At 29.5% G+C, this 21,995-nt stretch overlaps 1 protein-coding gene across 1 annotated transcript; it reads right to left on the reverse strand.

The window, feature by feature from the left end:
* Positions 1–14,986: 14,986 nt before the first annotated feature.
* LOC130948888 (uncharacterized) lies at positions 14,987–15,580 on the reverse strand. Its single transcript, XM_057877757.1, has one exon. It carries the CDS (start codon positions 15,578–15,580, stop codon positions 14,987–14,989), a length of 594 nt encoding a protein of 197 aa, XP_057733740.1.
* Between the last annotated feature and the right edge of the window lie 6,415 nt (positions 15,581–21,995).

The raw sequence follows: 21,995 nt of genomic DNA on the forward strand, positions 1-21,995 counted from the left end.
TTAGGAGGTACTAGAACTAATTTTGAATTATTAGTTTAGTGGTCGGTTTATTAGTCTGTGTTTAAATAAGTGTTAGAAATTTATTAAGATTGGGTTTGTTTCTGAGAATAGGATAAGATAAAACACTACGAATAATGTATAAAAGACAGGATTTAGTGTTCTTATATTCTTTTTGGTGATAAAGTAGAATAAATGATGGAAATTTAATTTATTTTTATTTTTTATTTAAAAAGTTTGAGAAAAAATATAATAATAAAAAATATAATTATAAAAAATTAACAAGAATAATAAAAAAAATAAAAAAATAAAAAATATTTTTTATATTTTTTCTGTCAAAATGAATACAATATATATTAATTCAATGTCTTTAAATACAATATCTCTATTTATATCTCATCTATTAAATACGATTTTATATCTTTGTATCTCTATCTTAGTATCTCTATAAACAAACGCAACCTAAATTTTGCCTTTTGTATATATAGTTTATGGGAAAGTATGAGGAGCCAATGAAATATTTATACAATGTGTACAATGGAGGTTTATGGAGTATTAGAGATATAATTATTAGTGTTATATTTTTCTATCAGCCGAAGTTTTTGGGATGAGTAGTATCATGACATGATATTAAAGCGCTAGATCTAAAAGGTCAAGAGTTCGATCCTTGTTGAACCGAAAAATTAAACTAATCCATAGTTTATTAATCAGCGATAACGTCATAAATACAATTCAAATAGCGAATTAGACTTTAGAATGTTTTCTTTTCTATGATTATACTTAACTGTTTATGAAAATCCATATACTCTTATATTTCGAGCGTAAATCATTTTAATTATTTTACGATTTGTATACACTCAATTTGACATATGATAAAATTAATTCGTAAAATAGTGGATTTCAATTGCATATATAGGTGTTAAATTTTATAAGAAAATGTTGCGTGACCAATTATTTCAAATTCAAGTTCAAGGAAATATCTTTAATTGTTTTCTTTTTTTTTTTTCCTTCACACGCGCGTCCTTAACATCTTCTTTATTCTTCACTTTCTCTTCTGTGTTCCCTCCTTCTTTCTCCAATTCTCTTTTTATTTTTTTTTCAGTTTCATTTTCTTTCTCTTATTTTCATTTTTTTCTACCTCTAAAAATATGAACAAAAACAAGAAGAGGGTAAAGAAAAAATGAAAGAAGTAGTAAGATCAACAAAATAAAAGGGAAAAAACGTAGGAGTACAAGAAAAAGAATTGTATTTGTATAACAAAAGAAAAAGTATGGGGAGCTTATGTAATTGGTGTATAATATGTATAATAAAAATATTTTTGTAATTAAAATTAAATGATAATTAAATTAATTAATTATTATTTATTTTCAATTTCAAATTCAATCTAAATAAATAGCTTACTTACATATTGTACAAATATTTCATTGGCTTCCTAACGAGATTCATAACAAAAAGTTGTATTTGTAGTAATTTTTTAATATTTTATTCTGTCTAATAACTATTTTATATTTCACTTTATAAATTTATATGTTTTGTTACTGAAATTTTTATATTTTATATTTTTTTATTTTAGGGTAAACTTTTATAAAAAGGATTTAAAAAAAAGAGCAAATTTTTTTAAAAAACACAAAATATGTGAATAAAAAAACTATATATATATATAGTTTCAATAATTACCTAAAACGTTGATTTGGGTCTGAACATGAGATCTAAGTCCCTTCGTTTGGCAGCGTCCAATTTGATGTGCCGAGGTGCCACCTGTCCAAATTCCTCGTGAGGAGGTGGGTGGTGGTACATACAAAAAATTTCGATACTTAAGTTAGTAAGAATTTTAGACTGATTTTTTAATAGATTAGAACAGATAATCACTTTTGTTAAATTAGTTCCATCTTTATTGTTTTCTTTATTTTAAGAGTCTGTTAGAATTTTCCTTCTAGATGTTCCAGAGGAATATCTGGAAGTAGTTACTTACTTAGACAAGTAGAGTTAGACTCCTTGTCACTAGTCGGACACGAGATTAAGGCCTTTTTTTTAAAGTTTGACTTTTTCTTGAGGTCTCTTTTTAAAGTTTGACCTTTTTTATTGGGTTTGACTTTATATTTTAGTTAGGGTATATATATATATATATATTTTTTTATTTGGAAAAAGAAAAAAAATCTTTTAAGTTCTGCTAAATTTTTCACAAAGGGAAGAAAGCATGGAGCTGAAATAACTCACTTAAAACCCCTTTTAAAACAAATCTTGATCGAACCCATATTTGCCCAATAGATACAATCTGCGCATGGTAAAACTTCATACGGCTTCGATGTACTGTTATCTTCAACGAATAGTCCTTATGATATGCAAATCAAACAAGTTCTTGCTAATGGTAAAAAGGGGGCTTTGAATGTCGGGGCTGTTCTTATTTTACCGGAGGGCTTTGAATTGGCCCTGTCGAAGTAAGGAACCATGGTATATATGTTTGGAATAGATTCCATTTGGAGAGAGTTAAAAGAGTACTATCTCGTTGAAAGGTTCTATACATCTGCCCTTTCTCAAGGCATTTTTTTAGACTATGAATTTTTTTAGAATAATCTTTTCTTGAATGATATTCAAGAAAATTTCAGGTTGCTTAGTATTCCACCAATTAGTAACCCAAGATTCCAGACTTTTTTGAAATGTGAAAGAGGATCCCACCAGAGCGCCTTCTACTTCTAATAGGCCATGAACTAGATCAGAATCATTCTCAACGAGTCCATAAGAAGTGATCCCATTTTTTTCATCAGGTCCGGGTAGAGACCAAAGGTCTTGAGCGACCGATCCGGCAGAACAACTCAAAAGATAAAGAAGTATCGTTAATTCCTTCATGCTCGTTCCAAGTTCGAATATATATATATATATATATATATATATATATATATATATATATATATATATATATATATAGGATTTTTTTTGTTTATAAAATAAAATAATTAATTATTTTTCCCGATAAGATTTTTCAGATTTATTTTCAAGAGTATGATTTTTTTTTGAATAACAGCAAGTTCACCGCACCCCCGACGAACTCTATGATGAGTTCGGAAATATAAGCAAGCTTATTGGAGAGAAAGATCAAGTAGCCACAATTTCTCTGTTTATTTTCTTTCTCACTATTAACATTGCCGCTACAATGTCAGAAAATCCATTGTTATTCATTCATTACGATGGTGAAATCGTGTATGATGAAGATGGTTCAATTGTCTTTAGATCGGGCCAATCGATAATTACCTATATGACACCAGAAGTCAGCAGTTTAACAGTTTTAAAGAATATGATATTGCATTCCGTCGGACAGTAGGAATCTAAAAAGGTGAAAAAAATTTACTACAGATATCCGACCGAGTTAGATGGCAGTTTGTTTTATAAAAGGTATATTATAGTTGTGTTGTCTTTATCTCTGTTACTAGTATATTTATCAGACCATCGTTGTGAACGATATTTCTATTGTTTTGAATTAGGTACCAGTTGCGCACCGACGAGGACGTACGGCTTATAAGGTCGTGGCACAACCGATGGACCAATATTCATCTGTTGGAATTATACGTGTTTCTTGTTGATTTTGGTGGCCGAAGATCATCTGCAGATAGTGTCGATGATAGTCCGAATCCCAGGACAACCGGCCACACGCATCAAGGTCCTCTAGCAGAGAAAGCCATCTGATATGCACTCGAGAGTCAGATGCATCTGGAAAGAGGATACCCCATATCAACTGCATGATGTATCCTTTCGTATATTTCATTAGGCGCTCCTCTGTGACATCCTACTCTAGCTCTCCACAAATCGTGTTGTAGAACCAAGTGAGCTTGACAGTCCACTTCGTCTGTGACTATCCGTCGTCTGAGCCGGGAACAACATCCAGAGTCTGCTCACATAATTCTTTAATGGTCCGTCCCTGATGGTGCTGCTTCCACCCACCTATGTATCCACTCACAAGATCACCGTCAATCTTGAGTTCCAACTGATAGGCCACGTTCTGCAGGGTAATAGTCATCTCCCCGCACGGTAAATGAAATGTATGGGACTCAAGTCTCCACCTCTCTATCAACGCCGAGGCAAGCGACCAGTCGTGATCGAACTCGACCATATAGGCCATGTACTCGAACCCGGCTCGTCTCAGATATGGCCTAATCTGCTCCGGCGGCCGTGTCATCAGATTCCGTCTGGTGCACAAGTTCCGAGGCGCCTACCAAATGGAAAAAAAATAAATAAAAAAGGTATCGTGAAGAAATATAATAGTAAGTTCACTTTTCATTCAATACAATAAAATATAAAAAAAGCTAAAAATCATACCACTCAATCAAGCCTCCCAGCAATGTGCTCAGCGTGATCCAATCTATACATCTCATGCTCATAACCCAATAGCTGCTGCTCCATCGAAACACAATCTATTAAAATAAAATCACACACTAGATTACTAAAAAAATTAACTAAATGAAAAATAGCTTATAACCCTACTAATTTTAAGTTTATCTTATTTAACTAACGTTGTCATGTAACTAATTAATTAATTTATAACTAACTCAACTCTAAATTTTGTTGCTCACGTTTTTTTTCTTATCTAAGTTAACCTAATTAATTATTCCACTAATTACCTTCTAATTCACAACGCAAGCTAATAACTCTAACTGAATTAACTAATAATATACTTTCTTATATTCATTAACATGTTTATAGCCAATAAATAGTAACTATACTAAAAAACGATAACATCAAATAATCTACCTAACATAATAACACTTAAAAGTACATCTAACTAACATGTAAACAGTAAATCTGTTATTCTAACTAACAAACAATCTATACCTAACAATTTCATCTAACATGTAAACAGTAAACCAAATAATTATAATTAAGATAAAGAAATAGATTATTAATTACTAACATGGAACTGAGAAAATCGCCCACACTAAACTTCACAGATGTCGAAAAAACAAAAAAAAACAACAGAACAGATTTGAAAAGGAGAACAGAAGAAAAAAGGGACAAACTAAAATAGTCCCACCAATTTAAATACTGTGCCAAACTCATCATAGAGTTTGTCGGGGGTACGACAAACTCTATATAATTTATAGAGTTCGTCAGGGTGTGACGAACTCTATAATTTATATAGAGTTCGCTGGGGTACGACAAATTTACTGTTATTTCCAGAAAAAAAAAAAACCGTATACTTGAAAATAAACTGAAAAATCTTTTCTAAAAAATAATTAATTATTTTATTTTATAAACGAAAAAAATTCTATATATTATCTCAATTTTCTCTTTATATACATGTATAAGTTATTATTATTATGTAATTTTGCGATACCTATCTTATTAAGTTAGATATCTTTATCACTATTTATAGCATTATTTAAAAGTTATTTATTAAGTGGTTTTATTATTGTTAATTATATTTTAAGTTGTTGCAATCTCAAATATAACTTTTTCTAATCATTCAGTAATTTTTACTTCACAAAAATAGATCCTCTTAATAATTTTTTTAATTGAAAAAATAAAATATAATTTTTAATTATTTAATATTTTTTATATAATTTTTTATCTCACTTATAATACTAACGATAAAAGATTATATTTTATTCTCTCATATAAAAAAAATTGAAAAAAAATCAATTTCCTAACTGCACTAGTGAAGAGCTAGGTGAATATAGTTATATGTCTAGTCTCTTATACTTTTTAATTTTAGTGTTATAATTTTAATGATATTTTTTAATAATATAAAAATTTGACATTTTTTTTTGTAGATATTACAAATATAAAAATGAGATTTGTGGTTTTTAAACATGTAAATTTGCTGGTCATATTCGTTTTGAGTTATTCTTCACATACAAGCGATTAAAGCTTGTAACTCTTACAAGTTCAATTAAAACTAACTCAAAACACGCTTCGAATCATTCTTCTTCCTCTTCGTTTTCTTCTTCTTCTTTTCTTTCGTTTTTTGCCTTCTCTTTCTCCTTCTTCTTCTTCTTCTTGCTGCACGTTCTTCTTCCTCTTACTCTTCTTCTTCTTTTCTTTCGTTTCTGCACGTTCTTCTTCCTCGTCTTCCTCTTCTTCTTCTTCATTTATATTCTTTTCTCTCTGTTTTCTCATTTTTTTTTCGATTTTTCATGGTGAAATCGTTTTTGAAGAATAAGAAGCAGCAGAAGATGAGGAGGAGAAAGAGAAAGAGTTCTGAATTATGCATAAGATATACTTCAATGAATTTTAGGTGTATTTCTTAAATCCTTTGGGTGTAGTTTTGTAATCTTTTGGGTGTATTTCTGTAATCCTTTGGGTGTATTCCTATAATCGTTTTGGGTGAATTTCTGTAATCATTTGGGTGTATTTCTGTAATCGTTTGGGTGTATTTCTGAAGTTCCATTATCTTCAAAAGGATTATAGAAATACACCCAAAGGATTACGAAAATACATCCAAAAGATTTAAGAAATACACCCAAAATTCGTTGCATAATTCAGAACTCTTTCTCTTTCTCCTCATCTTCTGCTGCTTCTTCTTCTTCAAAACGATTTCAAAGCTTAATTTCAGAAACCATGAAAATCGAAAAAAAACGAAGAAGAAGAAGAAGAAGAAGAACCATTCTGAGTGTAGCGCTTTGAAAACAGAAAAATCGAAAAAAAAAACGAAAAAGAAGAAGAAGAGGAAGAGGAAGAGGAAGAGGAAGAAGAAGAAGAACCGTTCTGAGTGTAGCGCTTTGAAAATAGAAAACGGTTGAATAACGCATTAAAAGGTCCGTATGTATAGCAACTTGTAAGACTTGTAAGTCAAAAAGATTTGTATGTGTAGCACTCCTCATATGTTTTTTATTAATGAAAAAATTTTAGATATATGAATTTAGCTTTTAAATTTATATTTTAATGTTAAATCTTTTTTTAAATATGTTAATCTGACCCTTTAATTTATTTTACAACAAAAAAATATTTTACAACAAATCGAATTCTCTAATTTATACCACATAAAATCTAACTTTCTAATCTGAGAATTTTATATACACAAATTTTTTCATTTTTTAAAAAAATTAGCCACCTACATGTTCTTTTGACTAGTCCAACGTTACGTATGCAACCTTATCCTTTTCACTATAATTGAATGAATTGAATGGCTATTAATTACGAAGAATTATCTTTTTGCAGAATTATTGTATTATTTTAAAAAAAAAATAATTTTAATAATTATTTATTTTATTTTTAACGATAATAAAAATAATTATTAATATATTTATCAATAATTAAATATTAGTTTTCTTAAATTTTATTATTAAATATTTTAATGACAATTATATAATTGCTAATTATAAATTTTTTTAATAATCATAAAAAATATATAATTATCATGATAATATATAACAATAACGATGAAAATATAATTATCACAAAATATAAATTAAATAAAATATATAATTATTATATTAGTATTATTAAAAATTAATCCTAAAAATAATTTTTGTTGTGGTGTTAGTGTATTAAATATATTATTATGACCACTAATGTCTTGTGATGTAGATAGAGGTATTTGCAATGCAGTTTTGATCGGTTTCAAGTAAAAAATTCATTCGATCCGAATACTAATTTTGCTTGTGATGCGGTTTGGATTGAATGACTTTTAAAAAAAATTCGATCAAATTCAGTTTTAAACGGTTTTGATTGGATTGGATTTGTGGTTTTGTAAATTAAAAAAATTAAATACATATAACAAGTCTTAACATCAAATTTTAAATAATCAACAATAACATAACAAGTCTCAACAATATTTTTAAAAGCTAACGATAACATAACAATAAAAATAAAATTATAGGTTAGTTAAAATAAATAAATAAATAACATTTTGAACATAAAGTATTTATTAAATAATAATAATACTGAATAATATAAAAATATATAATAAATTGTACATGTTATAAGTATAATTGTAAATATAATAATAAAATAATAATATTATAGTACATTGTACGGTTTGAATTGAATTAGATCGGTTATAAAAAATAGATCTGAAATTCGATCCGATCTAGCGGTTTGTAAAAAATAGAATCCAATCAAATTCAAATTAATACGATTTTAATCAATTTTTTATTTGAATTGGATTGGATGAACGATTTAATTTAAAATAGATTTGGATTTGAACACCCTATGACGATAGACGTGAATATATTCGACTGATACATCTTGATATGTTCGGTTCTTATTTTGAAGGAAAAATTTGATTCAAACATTATAAATAAATTGCAGTCGTCACTTGATTTTATTTTTAAAATAAAAAATCAATATATATTATTAATTATTAATATAAAAATCGTTAGATAAAGTATGTTGAGAGTAGTAAAGAAAGTTTCCAACAAAAGTCACAAGAAAACAAAGTTCAGTCCAACTAAATAATTACATGTTGAATTTTCTATTTTGGTCTTGATTCCTTTCTTCTTTGTTCTGGTTTTTTGAATAACAAGTCTTGAGGCTTTTTTATTATAAATAGACCTTTTCTCTGGTGTAAAATTAAACCAGAACATTTTTATGCAATAATATCACACTTTGAATTCACAAGTTCTTGTTTAATTCTTCTTAGTCTAGTTTATATTTTTTCTGCATAGTTTCTATTAAAAAAGTATTGTTTATATAAGATTGATTCATTTTTTTAGATATTAATGAATAAAAATTAGTATAATTTTTTAATATTAAAAGTTATGGGGTGTTTTATAAAATTTTGAGAACAATAAAATTCGTAAAAGATAAATTTTTAGATTAGATTTTTTTGTTACAACAGTAATTTACAAAAAAAATATTTTTTAAATATTTATAAAGATAATACACAACGATCGTATTGTACTATTTTAATATTAAAATTATAATACACAGATCGTGTATTATAAATACACAAATTACATATTATCAATATAATACGTATTTTACATATTGTGTTTACACAAAATAATACTTTCAGAAGTCAGAACACTGTAAAACACCAATTTTATAATATCAACATAAAATTTCATTCGCTCTTAATATTAAAACAAAAAATTCACAAGATTCTTTACAAAGTATTAGTCTGTATTTTAATATCTTCAAACAAAATATAAATTTCTACTTTTAAAACAAATTTAAATTAGTAATATTAATAATTAGTTATTTATTTATAATAATAAAAATATTATATATATATAAATATAAATAAATAAATTATTATATATTTATATATATAATTTTAATTTATTTTTATATATATTTTATATAAATAATTGGTTTAGATATAATTTTTTATTTATCTTTAGCATGGCTGATAGATTTATTACCATATCAGAAACGTACAGGTCTCTGTCGAAATCAACGTACGGTTTTGTGTCATTGTTTACCATTATTGCATGATGTCTAGGATTCTACACATCACAATAACTCAAATTTGGAGGGGCCGACAAAATTTCCCACTTGCTAATATACCTATTTTAATTTATTAAATATTATATTTTGGTGAGTAAAGATGAAAAGAAAAAGAAAAAAAAAAGAAATTAGGCTAAATTAATTGGCCGAATTTATATTTAGTCTAATTAAATGACTCAAATTATTTTATGGCTCGTCTATTTCATATTTTGATCTATGTTCAAAGTCATAGTTCTACCACAAGATCAAATACATAGTTAATTGTTATTTAAATTGGGAAAATTTATATTGCTATGAAGAATTAAATCGATTAGATAATACAATCAATCGATTGAATTGTGAGGTCTTATTGTTTTGAAGTCTTCAATCAATTGGGTAACATAAACAATCGATTGAATTAGAAAAAATTCACATTCTAAGTATCATTCAATCGATTGTGCAGAAGTTACAATTGATTGTTTTCTGGAAACTAGAATTTCAATCGATTGAATTATGGGAAACTTGAAATTCAATCGATTGTTATGTGAATCCAATCGATTGATTTTTTAAGAAACACAATTTCACAACCCTATACGGATGTAGCAGATCAAAGATAAAATTTTAATTGATTAAGATTGCCAAAAAGATTATTACGATTAATGGAAGATCTAATTCGTTATTGTTTTTGTTTTCGATTATTAATAAATATGATAGATGAATGATAAAATAATAATTTATAAAATAAAAAATAGATTTTATAATTAAATAATATATAAAGAATTAATTTATAATTAAACTTAGATAAGGACTATTTAACAATTATTAAAAAACTTAAAAATATATTTTGTTATGGGATCATTTAATAGTTCAAACGTTCTGGGATCATCGAATCCGATGCCCTTCGAGTCTTTATAGAGTTTTGGATATTTTGGTTGTTAGATTTAAGTTTTAGTCTTTGTGCGGTTATGAATGTGTAAATATCTTGTGTATTTTGGATTTTTTTGTATGATTAAAATAAGGAATGAAGACACACAAAAAAAAGTTAGAGTAACGCTTATCGTAAAAAAGACAGTAGAATTTCGTTTTAAGTGATTTGGACATATAAAAAAAAAACAATAAAACACCTGGTTAGAGGGTGAATGAAATGAAAGGTGAATATGTAGCAAATAGTAAAGAAAGATGTAAAAAGGTCATATATAAAGTGGTAAAAAAGATCTATGTGTTAATAGTTTTATTGTATGTAGACATGATAAATAATAAGACACAATAATATCGGTTGATCTATATAGCCGACTCCACCTAATGAAATAAGACTTTATTGTTGTTATTGTTGGAATAAATTAATTTCATAACCCAGATCATCCAAATTGAATCACAAAAAACATAACATAATGTGGAAGCGTACCTTTACTCATAAGTGTCAGAAATTGATGGAAGAATTTGAATCTTATGGTTCTTTCGATCTTCCTCAACCAAAGACTTCTGTATTCCTAGGCGGCTGAATTGCAACTCTTTTGATGGGGAAAGAGCAACAAAGACAGCTTTGGTATATTGGGGACCGAAACCCTGAAGGTCTATTTATATTTGAGCATGGTACCATTAAAACTTAAAACCCAAATAAAATAGTATCTAAAACCCAAAAGATAATATATCTAAAATCCAAAAAAGATAATTATCTAAGGAACAAAAGATAATATCCGGTTTTATTCTCATTTAATTCCAAATCAAAAGTAATAATGACTTATTCAATTTAGCATTTATAACAATAAATGAGATCACCATTATATAAGTTATTTAATTTAAAATAGCATAATTTGTGATTATAATTAATATATGTATTGCCCACAAACAAATTAGGAAATTAAAATAATTTCCTAACAATCTCCCACTTGGGCTATACATATATTCTTTCTTGACATAATCACATCTTATAAACTTTATGCGCGCATCTGAATGCTATTTCTCTCATTACTTTAACAATCTGGTCCGTCTCATACATTAGATATGGAACTACCGCAGCTTTTATCACATTAATGTCGTGACTAAACCACGACAATCACCATCCTAATATACTTAACGACATAGATCAAATTTGGATGAGTAATATGGAAATTACATGTCAAGTGATCTCATGCATGTCTATTTTCAGCTAGTCTAACCTTAAAACTTTATTGAGATTAAAACAATACAAATATTGCAAAATGAATATTTCACATAATATGAAACAAACCATCAACTTAATTCTGCAAAAAAATAACTCAATATCTGTCATAGGACATACAGCATAAAATAAACTCTCACTAAACCAAGGCATCACAAATATTGACACCCATTCGAGCAGTGTGCTCATGAAAGACTTTAAGGATCAATTCCTTGGTTAGTGAGTCTGCTAACATATACTCTGTTCCTATATGTTCTATGAAAATATGTTTTTCTTAACCTTTCTCCTTGACAACTAAGAACTTAATGTATGTATGCTTCGATTTTGTCAAGCTCTTATTGTTATTGGAGTATAGTATTGCTGACTTATTGTCACAAAATATCTTCAACGACTTTTCAATGTCATCTACTATACGAAGCTCAGTGATAAAGTTTCGCAACCATATGCCATGAAATCGGAATCAGAGTACCTAATGATCTCCAAAATTTCTGATCTCTAATAAATAAGCATGTAATTATTTGTTCTCTTTAGATAACGCATTACGCGTTTAATAGCTATCCAATGATTTATGCCAAGATTGCTCAAGTATCTACCCAACTCTCCCACTATAAATGATATATCGGGACGTGTGCAGACTTGAGCATACATTAAGCTCCCTAGTGCTGATGCGTAAGGTTTATCATGTATTGTCCTCTCAAGATCATTTTTAGGGTATTGTTTGGGACTGAACTTGTCTCCTTTAGTTACGTGTGTGTCTGTTGGTCTACAACTTTTCATGCCATATCTACTTAAAATCTTTTCGATATAGTTCTTTTGTGATAATCCAAGAATACCTTGAGAACGATCTCTTAGTATCTCGATTCCTAATACAAAAGAGGCATCACCAAGATCTTTCATTTCGAATTTGTTCGATAGAAATTTCTTAGTTTCATGCAACAAGCCTATATCGTCACTGGCAAGCAGAACGTCATCAACTTATAAGACCAAAAAAAGTATTTACTCTCACTGAACTTGCGGTATACGCATTCATCTATGATATTCACCTCAAAACCGTATGAGGTAATGACTTGATGAAACTTGTGATACCATTGACGGAAAGCTTGTTTGAGACCATAGATAAATTTCTTAAACTTACAAACCATAGATTTTGAATCACCTGATACAAAATTTTCTAGTTGTGCCATATACATCGTTTTATCAATGTCACCATTGAGAAACGTTATCATTACATCCATCTGATGTAGCTCCAAGTCAAAATGAACTACTATTGCCATTATGGTTCTAAAAGAGTCTTTCGATGATACTGAAGAGAAAGTCTCTTTATAGTTTATGCCTTCTTTTTTAGTAAATCCTTTAGCAACTAGACGAGCTTTATATCTCTCAACATTACCCTTAGAATATCTTTTGGTTTTAAATATTCACTTACAACCAATTGGTTTCACACCTTCAGGTAATTCTACGAGATCCCAAATGTCATTGTCGTTTCATAGTCTTCATCTCTTCTTTCATGGCATCGATCCACCTTTTAGAGTTAGAACTTTGCATGGCTTGAAGAAAATTGATTGGGTCATTTTCTGTCAAACGAATGCCATCCTCATGTTCTTGGAGATAGACAACATATTCATCCAAAATTGCACTTCTCCTTTATCTTATGGATCTCCTTAATGACACTTCTTGAGGTTGTTGAGCTTGCTGTTTGGGTTGGGATTGAGGAGGATTCTCATTATTTTCCGGTACTATAGCAGTATCTTCAGCAACAACAATATTTTCATTGTTCTCTTGTACTGTAACTGGATCTACAGTAGGATTCTCATTGTACTCTTATACTATAACTGTGTCTTGAACAATAATAGGTACAAAGACCTTATCATTGTCAGTTACAGAATCCTCATCAAGAGCAACATTCCTAATATTTCCTTCCCCCAAACTCAACATCCTCAAGAAATCTCGCATTTTCTATTTCAAAAATAGACCTTGATGCAGGATTGTAAAACTTGTACCCCTGTGAGCATTCAACGTAACCAACAAAGTAGCAACTAATTGTCCTTGAGTCCAATTTTTTTTCATGCGACCTATAAGGTCGCACCTCAACTGGACATCATCAAATATGCAAATGCTTTATACTGGACCTTTTTCCAGTCCAAATTTCATATAGGATTTTGTTAACTGTTTTGTTTGGCACCCTATTAAGGATGTACACTACGGTCTTTAAGGCTTCTCCCCAAAGTGATTCAGGCAAGGAAGAATGACTAATCATACTTCTCACTATGTCCTTAAGAGTTTGGTTCCTTCGCTCTGCAACACCATTCATGCTAGGTTTGCCTAGCATGGTGTATTGCGGAACAATACCGCACTCCTCTAGGAAAAGTACAAAAGGTCCGGGACGTTACTCACCTGAACCATTATATCTTCCGTCGTATTCACCACCACGATCAGATTTGACATCTTTAATTTTCTTTCCAAGTAGAAGTTCAACTTCAACTTTGAAAGATTTGAAAACATACAATACTTGGGACTTTTCATGAATTAAATATAGATACCCGTAACGAGCGTAATCATTTATGAACGTAATAAAGTACCGTTGTCCATTCTAAGAGACAGTAGGAAATGGGCCACATATATCGGTATGTATCAGTTTTAAGACATCTTTAGCTCTCTCGGTACCTAATTTCCTTTCGTTTGTCCTTTTTCCCTTTATGCACTCAATGCAGACTTTAAAGTCCGCCAAATTTAGGGGTCCAAGAATTCCATCCGACACGAGCCTCTGAATTTTCTGTTTAGAGATGTGACCTAGGCGTTTGTGCCATAATGATGCCAAATTCTCATTTAGTTTTCGTTTTGTACTCGTTTGCAGTATTTCATTATTATAGGAATTTAAGTCAAGCCTATATAGATTATCCACCAAATGACCAGAGCAAATATTATTCGAATTATAGAAGAGACTGACTTTATTATCTCCGAACAAACAAAGATAACCTGATTTGTCCAAATGAAAAACAGAAACCAAATTCCGTCTAAATGACGGTACATAAAATGTCTCTAATAAATCCAAGTAAAATCCACTCGTGGAACATAATCTGAAAGTTCCTATAGCTTCGACTGCAACTATATTGCCGTCTGCCACATAGATGTATTTTTAGCATCACTTGGCGGTCGGCTCCACAGGCAACCCTACATAGTAACACTTACATGAGTAGTAGCAACAGAATCTACCCACCAAGTATCAACAGGTGCATAATTTAAACTAGCCTCAAAACAAACAAAAGTAAGAATTATACCCTTCTTTACACGTCAGGTGGCATATTTGGTACAATCCTTCTTCATGTGTCCCACCTTCTTACAGAAGAAACAAGTTAAAACTTGATCCTGTTTGTTAGCCTTTTTCTGCTGAGAAGGCACATTCGTAGTAGTATCACGCTTTCTTTCATACTAAGAAGATGAAGCCATGTGAGCACTTTCAGTCTTATCTTACTGTAGCCTCTCTTCTTCTTGCACACAGTGAGATATAAGCTCATTTAAGGACCAATTGTCCTTCAGAGTGTTATAACTCACTTTGAATTTTTCAAAGTGTGCAGGAAGGGAAATCAAAATGAAATGCACGAGTAAATCTTCAGACAACTCTAACTTTAGTGCTTTCAATTTTGAAGCAAGACGAGACATTTCCATGATGTACTCTCTTATGTTCCCTTTATCTTTATACCTCATGGAGACAAGTTTGCTCAAAAGACTACTTGTCTCCGCCTTTTTATTCTTAGTAAAGAATTTTTCAATACCCTTTAGGAACTGTTTGGCATCTTTATCCTCAGTAATTGAGCCCCGAAACGCCTCAGGAATTGAGCGTTTCATGATCATAATGCTCATTCGATTGGATCTCTCCCACTTCTCTATTTTAACCTCATTGAGATTTTTCGGAGTGGAAGTGGGCTTCTCATCTCGAAAAGCTATATCTAGATCCATACAACCGAGGACAATCTCCACGGTATCCTTCCAAACTTTAAAGTTTGAACCATTCAACATAGGAATACTGCTAATTTGTGCAGAAACATTGGTAGCTAAAGCCATAGTTTTTGGATTAGAACAAAAAGCATGCAGTAAATATTAGTTAAATAATGGGAAAAAATCCAGATTGAGATATCTAGAACAACATTAATTTTCAATCTTTGGATAGAAAAATTAACTGTAAGTGATACTCTCATTGCAATAATCAAATATTGTCAAAATTTCTGTCACACATTAAGCCTTTCTTTGGACCGACTTAATGCGCATATGGAAACTTAAACTTCACAACCTATTTATTACCGCATATATTTTCTATTAATTGGCCAAACAATAACCTTCCTTTGGGCCGATTATTGATCGCATAATTAATAGAAAATAAACAAAATGTGCAATGTTTATTATTTGGCCAAACAATAAACTTCCTTTGGGCCAATTATTGTTCGTATAAATAATAAGCATTAATTTATTTTTAATTAATTACCTAAATATGTATTTACCATCAATATGTGTATGTAATTCGGCCAAATACAGACCTTTCTTTGGGCCGACCAATATTCGCATGAATTACATATCACTATATTCCTAATGTTTTAAATAAATCAATTTTCACAAAAGAGGATACTTTAGCAGCATAATGTTTAATCAATTTATTCTAAAACTAAATCTTTATAAAATGAGTGGGTATAATAATCCAAATAATTACTAGTTTTCTTATGTAACAATTTAAAAAAAATATTTAAATCACAAAAAAATTTAAATTTTAATAGTGTCTTTTCATACTTTAAAAAAACATGATTATAACTGAATTCATATGCCAAATAAATTATTAATCCATAAAATTAAAATTAATCTTTATATTCAATAATACTCTTTTATATATATATATATACCTTAAACAATGATAATATATATAAATAATTATACATGATAACACACGTATATAAGGAATTGCAATATTACGGTACCAGCATTAACAAAAGGAAATTAATCTGAATTTGTGCAACAGCACCGCACACACATCATACATGTTTCTTTATACGTAATATTATCAGGTAAGGGACACAAAATATACATCAATCCATATATTGATTCAGCGAAATAAAACTGAATATTTTCGATGATTAAATTATGAATGGCTCTGATATCATTTGTTGGAATAAATAATTTTATTAATTCAAATAATTTATATTAAATCACAAAAAACATCTATATTAAAGTGTATTTTTATTCATAAGAGTTAGAAATTAATGGAAGAATTGGAATTTTGTGGTTTTTTCGATCTTCTTCAATCAAAGACTTCTGTATTCCGTCAATATATGATAGCACCCAATTTTTCCAATTCGGCAGTTTGATCTATGCTATGATTTATTATTCATTCTGTATTTCTAGGCGGCTGAACTCCAACTCTTTTGATAGAGAAAGAGCAACAAACACGGCTTTGGTATATTGGGGACCGAAACCCTAAAGGTCTATTTATATTTGAGCATGGTACCCATTAAACCTTAAAGCCCAAATAAAATTGTATTTAAAATTCAAAAAATAATATATTTAAAATCCAAAAAAGATAATTATCTAAGGAACATATCCAATTTTATTCTCATTTAATTCCAAATCAAAAGAAATAATGACTTATTCAATTTATCATTTATAACAATAAATAAAATTATCATTATATAAGTCATTTAATTTGAAATAACATAATTTATGATTATAATTAATATATGTATTGTGCACAAACAAATTAAAAAATTAAAATAATTTCTTAACAGTAATTACATACCTTTTTATCGGTTTTCATTTCCATGATCTTGTATTTTAAAGTATTGGTATGAAAAAACAAGAAATAAATTTATTGCTTTTTTTTTTTGTTCAGTTAAGCATTATTATTGGAAATTTTTTGTTTTGTTGGATACGATTGATTTATTATTTTTGTTTTATTAAAGTTTTAATTTTGATTTATTATTTTGTTTTGATCGAATTTTGAATATACTTATTCTTAGAAATACTGTATCGTATTTAAAACGAAGCAGAAGAAAAAAATAAGACAATAATCTGAAAGTCTATTTTCTACAACCATTTAAAATTGCAATAGTTAATGGTTGAATAAAAGCTCATTTTTAATAAGAGAAATATTATTCATACAATAAATATTTTTAATGTTAATATAAAAATATGGTTGTTATTATTAATTAATTATGTATTTAAATTATTTTTAATTAATAAAATAAAAAAGATATGTATTTAGTTATTATAAAAATAGATATCAAAATAGTATTTATTATGAAAGATGTAGACAAGGACGGACTCAAGGGAGAGTAAGTAGTGCTCTTGAACTTCCAACAAATTTTAAAAGTTCATATACAAAAGTTATATTATGAGTATATTAAAATTAGTCACCAAAATAAACCACTAATATAAAACACATGCTAAAATATAAATATACTATAAAAATAAATTAAATCACATATGTATTTATATACAAATATATTAATGACTAATTTTAGTGGCTGATTTTAGTGTATAAATAGCATTTTTCTATATTTATAATATATGTATTGTATAGAATAAAATTTAATAGTATAGTGATAGTAAAAAGAGTTACTATTCTTTATGTATTAGGGTTTAAATTTCTCTACATATATTTATATTATTTATATTTTTTATTTAATTTAGAGTTTTTTTTACATTTTTTTTTTAAGATTAATTTTAACATTTATAATCATATATATAAAGTTACTTTAATATTATTTATGATAATATTATTTTTTTCTAATTTTATTTAATTGTTTTTTTATTATTTTTTAATTAACTTTTATCCCTATGATTATATAAAAATATTTTAATATATTTTAAATTTACATAATAAAATTGTTAGTGTAATTAACTTATATTATTTTATGTCATATTTTTTAATAATATAAAATATAAAAATATAATTTATTGTAACATAAATACTTAATAGAGTAAATTAATTAACAAAATATTTAAAAATATATAATTTTATATTTTATTAAATATAAAATCATAAAAAATTATAAAAATTAAGATAATTTTTTTATTTAACTAGTATGTGTTATTATTTTTTAATTAAAAAATTTATTATAATTATATCTATTATTAAATATATAGCATTATATTTGATTATACAAGCTTTTAATTTTTGACTCTTTTACTCTTAGATTCCTGAATCCGTCTCTGGATGTAAATAAAGCATAATTATTCTATTAATGAGCTAGCGAATGATTAAGAAAAGACCTTCAACTACGAACAACTAGCAATATACAACGAGTCACTTTCTGAAGTAAAGATTGCATGCAATTCTATGTATCTGAGTTCCCTTCTCACACATACATCAATAGAAGCTAATTTTGGGATAAAGTTGTCACAAAAATCTATGTATATATTTGTAAAGAATTAATGAATTAATTATAGATTCCGACTTTTGAAAAGATTAATGGCGGTTACTTTCATACATTGTTGCAACTTGCTAGGACCTCAAAAAATCAAAAGTTCAAAATAATTAATTAAAACCCATATAGGACCACCTACATATGTATATATACCAAAGAGAATGATGTAAATAATTAATGTAGCTTAATAAGTATGAGAGTAAAAAATAAATAGATCTTTTGAGCTTTTTAAATACAAATATTTTTGTCTTTTAGAATTGAAAAATATATTTAAATTTATCACTTTATAAAATGCGTGATAATTATACTCTTTCGTCGAGTTGGGGCTCAAAATGACAACGGAAAATACTGACTTAGAGGAGTGAAAATTGAGCTGTCCGTTTTGCCTGATAATGTGGATGAAAAACAAATTGTTAATGTACAAATTGGTTTTTGTGCCTCAAAACGACGTTGTTAGCATCTCCCACCTTATTTCACCCTTCATAATTCTCATAACACCCCGAAACCACTCCAGTTATTACAACAAATCCTACCAGAAGACGAACAGCTTCTTTCTCCCTCCAAAAAAAGTCTTCCTCCAGTTGAAAGTGGTGGTGTGCTTAGTGGATGTCGTGGTTGGCGAAGGAAACGACAAGCTTCGTCTGGCAAGAAGCTGCCATCTTCTACAGATATAGTCGAGGACACGTGCGTTGTTTAAATGTTTGTGACAATATAATGCATGGGTTGCGTTTAGGGATGATTGTATGTTTTATTTCGGGTAAAAGAATGAGAAAAAGTTATGTGGAGTTTACTGATTTCAAAATTTGAGGCAGTTGATCTAGAGTTTAATGTCTGATTTATGTTATTGTGGATAATGCAGATGGATGATATATATGTGGTACCTGTTTTTCATCACGAAGGCCATTTTGGTAGAGGACCCAGTGGAACTCCTGAGTATATTGGTGAAAAAGTTAAAAAATTTTCGAAGATGGACTTGGAATTCATGAATTTTGGGGATTTGGTGACATTGTTCAAGGGTCTGGGCTATGCATCATACAGGGTAGTTTATTGGTATGACCCAACAAGTAGTGACATTGAGTCTAGACTGCACATTCTGAGAGGAGATGCAGGAATCAATGAGATGCAAGAGAACAAGATGAGAAATTCAACCACAGATGATTTTTACATTTACTTCGACTATCCCGTGGATGAGCCACAGATAGTGGAAGAAGATGCTGCTACAGAAATGGGGGCGGAAGAATTTGATGATTACATTGATGCTGATAGCATCATGAGGGAGTTTCAATCATCACCATCCACAGAAGATAATGGGTATGATAGTGGAGAGGACGAACTGTATAAACCTCCTCCGACTATTTTTGAAACTGTTTCTGATGATGATTATTCTAGCTGTGATGAAAAAAATGATGGTACGAAGAGAAAAAAAAATTTGAAAGGAAAGAAAAATGTTCTGTCAAAGAGTAAGGTCAATGTCAAGAAAGGGATAGAAACAGAATCAAGTGACAGTAAAAAAAGAGTTGGATCAAGGAGTGTAAGTGGGAGTGATGCCAAAGGAACCAGGCCAACTACAAAGTCCAAAGGAACTGGGCCTACTGTAAAGCCCAAAAGAACCAGGCCCACTGCCAAGCCTAAAGAAATTGGGCCTAATGTAAAGCCCCAAAGAACTAGGCCTGCTGTACAGGCTGAAGAAGTTGTGCCTATTGTGCAGTCCAATGATAGGCCTCCAATCAGCCTCTATGCGAATGAGGAGGATTCGGATGATGATGAACTCATTTATGAGTATGAATAAGAGAATCTTCACACACCAGTATCTTGAGAGGACGAGGGAGACAAGCATGAATTTCTAGTTTTTAATGATGAGTATGGATTTGGAGAGGGTAGATTTGAGATTGGAACCAAGTTTGCAACAATTGATGGGTTCAAAGAAGTGGTAAAAGATATGTTCATTTCTGAAGGGATGGAACTTGTCTGGATAAAAAATGATAAAGAAAGGGTGAGGGTTGGCTACAGGGGTGAAGATTGTCCATAGCTGGGACATCTATCATACAACAAGACACTGTTATGTTTTCAGGTAAAGACTTACAAGTCAGAGCATATACGTGCTAGAGATTGGGATAGTATTGCTGCTGATCAATACTGGATTAGTAAAAAAGTAGAGAAAAGAATGGCAAGTCAACCTCATATGACAACTAATGAAGCAATCGACTTCCTTAGAGAAGAGTTTAACTTGGTGGTGCATCCGAAGATGGTTTATAGGACAGTGAAAGAGGCCAAAGAGAGGATAATGAGAAACGAAAAAAATAGTATGGCAAGCTCACGGATTATGGCATGAAGATAATTAAGAGTAATCTCGGGTCGACAGCAAGAGTTGATGTGAAACCTATTCCTTAATCCTTCCATGTCTTTGACAAAATATATATCTGCTTCGAGAGCTGTAAGCAAGACTTTAAGATTATATGTAGGCCTTTCATCCATCTAGATGGAGATTTTCTTAAGACATACCACGAAGGCCAACTACTTTCAGCAGTGGCACATGATGCGAACAACTAAATCTATGTAGTGGCGTACGGTGTTGCAAGATCTGAGACCAAGGAATCATGGAAATGGTTCTTCACACTACTTCAGGAAGATCTGAGTGATGCCAGTCAATTTTGTAGGAACTTTATGTTCGACCGGCAAAAGGTCAAACTTCTACTCTATTTATTTTCGGGCAAATTAAGGTAGCATATTAGGGGAGCAATATTATGTGTTTACTACATTTATGTGATTGCAATATTATGTGTTTGCAAAAGGACTGTCTTTATTTGAACGATTTTCTTTTCATCTGTTCTGATATAATGCTAGGTAATATGTGAATTGTTTTGGATTCAGGCATGCCATGCATTCATACTATTGCTGCAATCAGAAAGAGGCATGACCAGTCAGAGAATTATGTGCATTTCTGGTTGTGTATGGAATCCAATCATAAGACATATGTACATTGCATAAAATCAGTTTCTAGTGAGAAATTTTGGACTGCCACTGACCAACTCAGGCCTGCTCCACCACCCATCAAATGACCTATTAGG

Source organism: Arachis stenosperma, chromosome 9 (assembly GCF_014773155.1).
Source record: "Arachis stenosperma cultivar V10309 chromosome 9, arast.V10309.gnm1.PFL2, whole genome shotgun sequence".
NCBI lineage: Eukaryota > Viridiplantae > Streptophyta > Magnoliopsida > Fabales > Fabaceae > Arachis > Arachis stenosperma.

Coding starts and splice junctions, on each gene's coding strand:
- LOC130948888 (XM_057877757.1), bottom strand. CDS start 15,580: ATGGCTTTAGCTACCAATGTTTCTGCACAAATTAGCAGTATTCCTATG.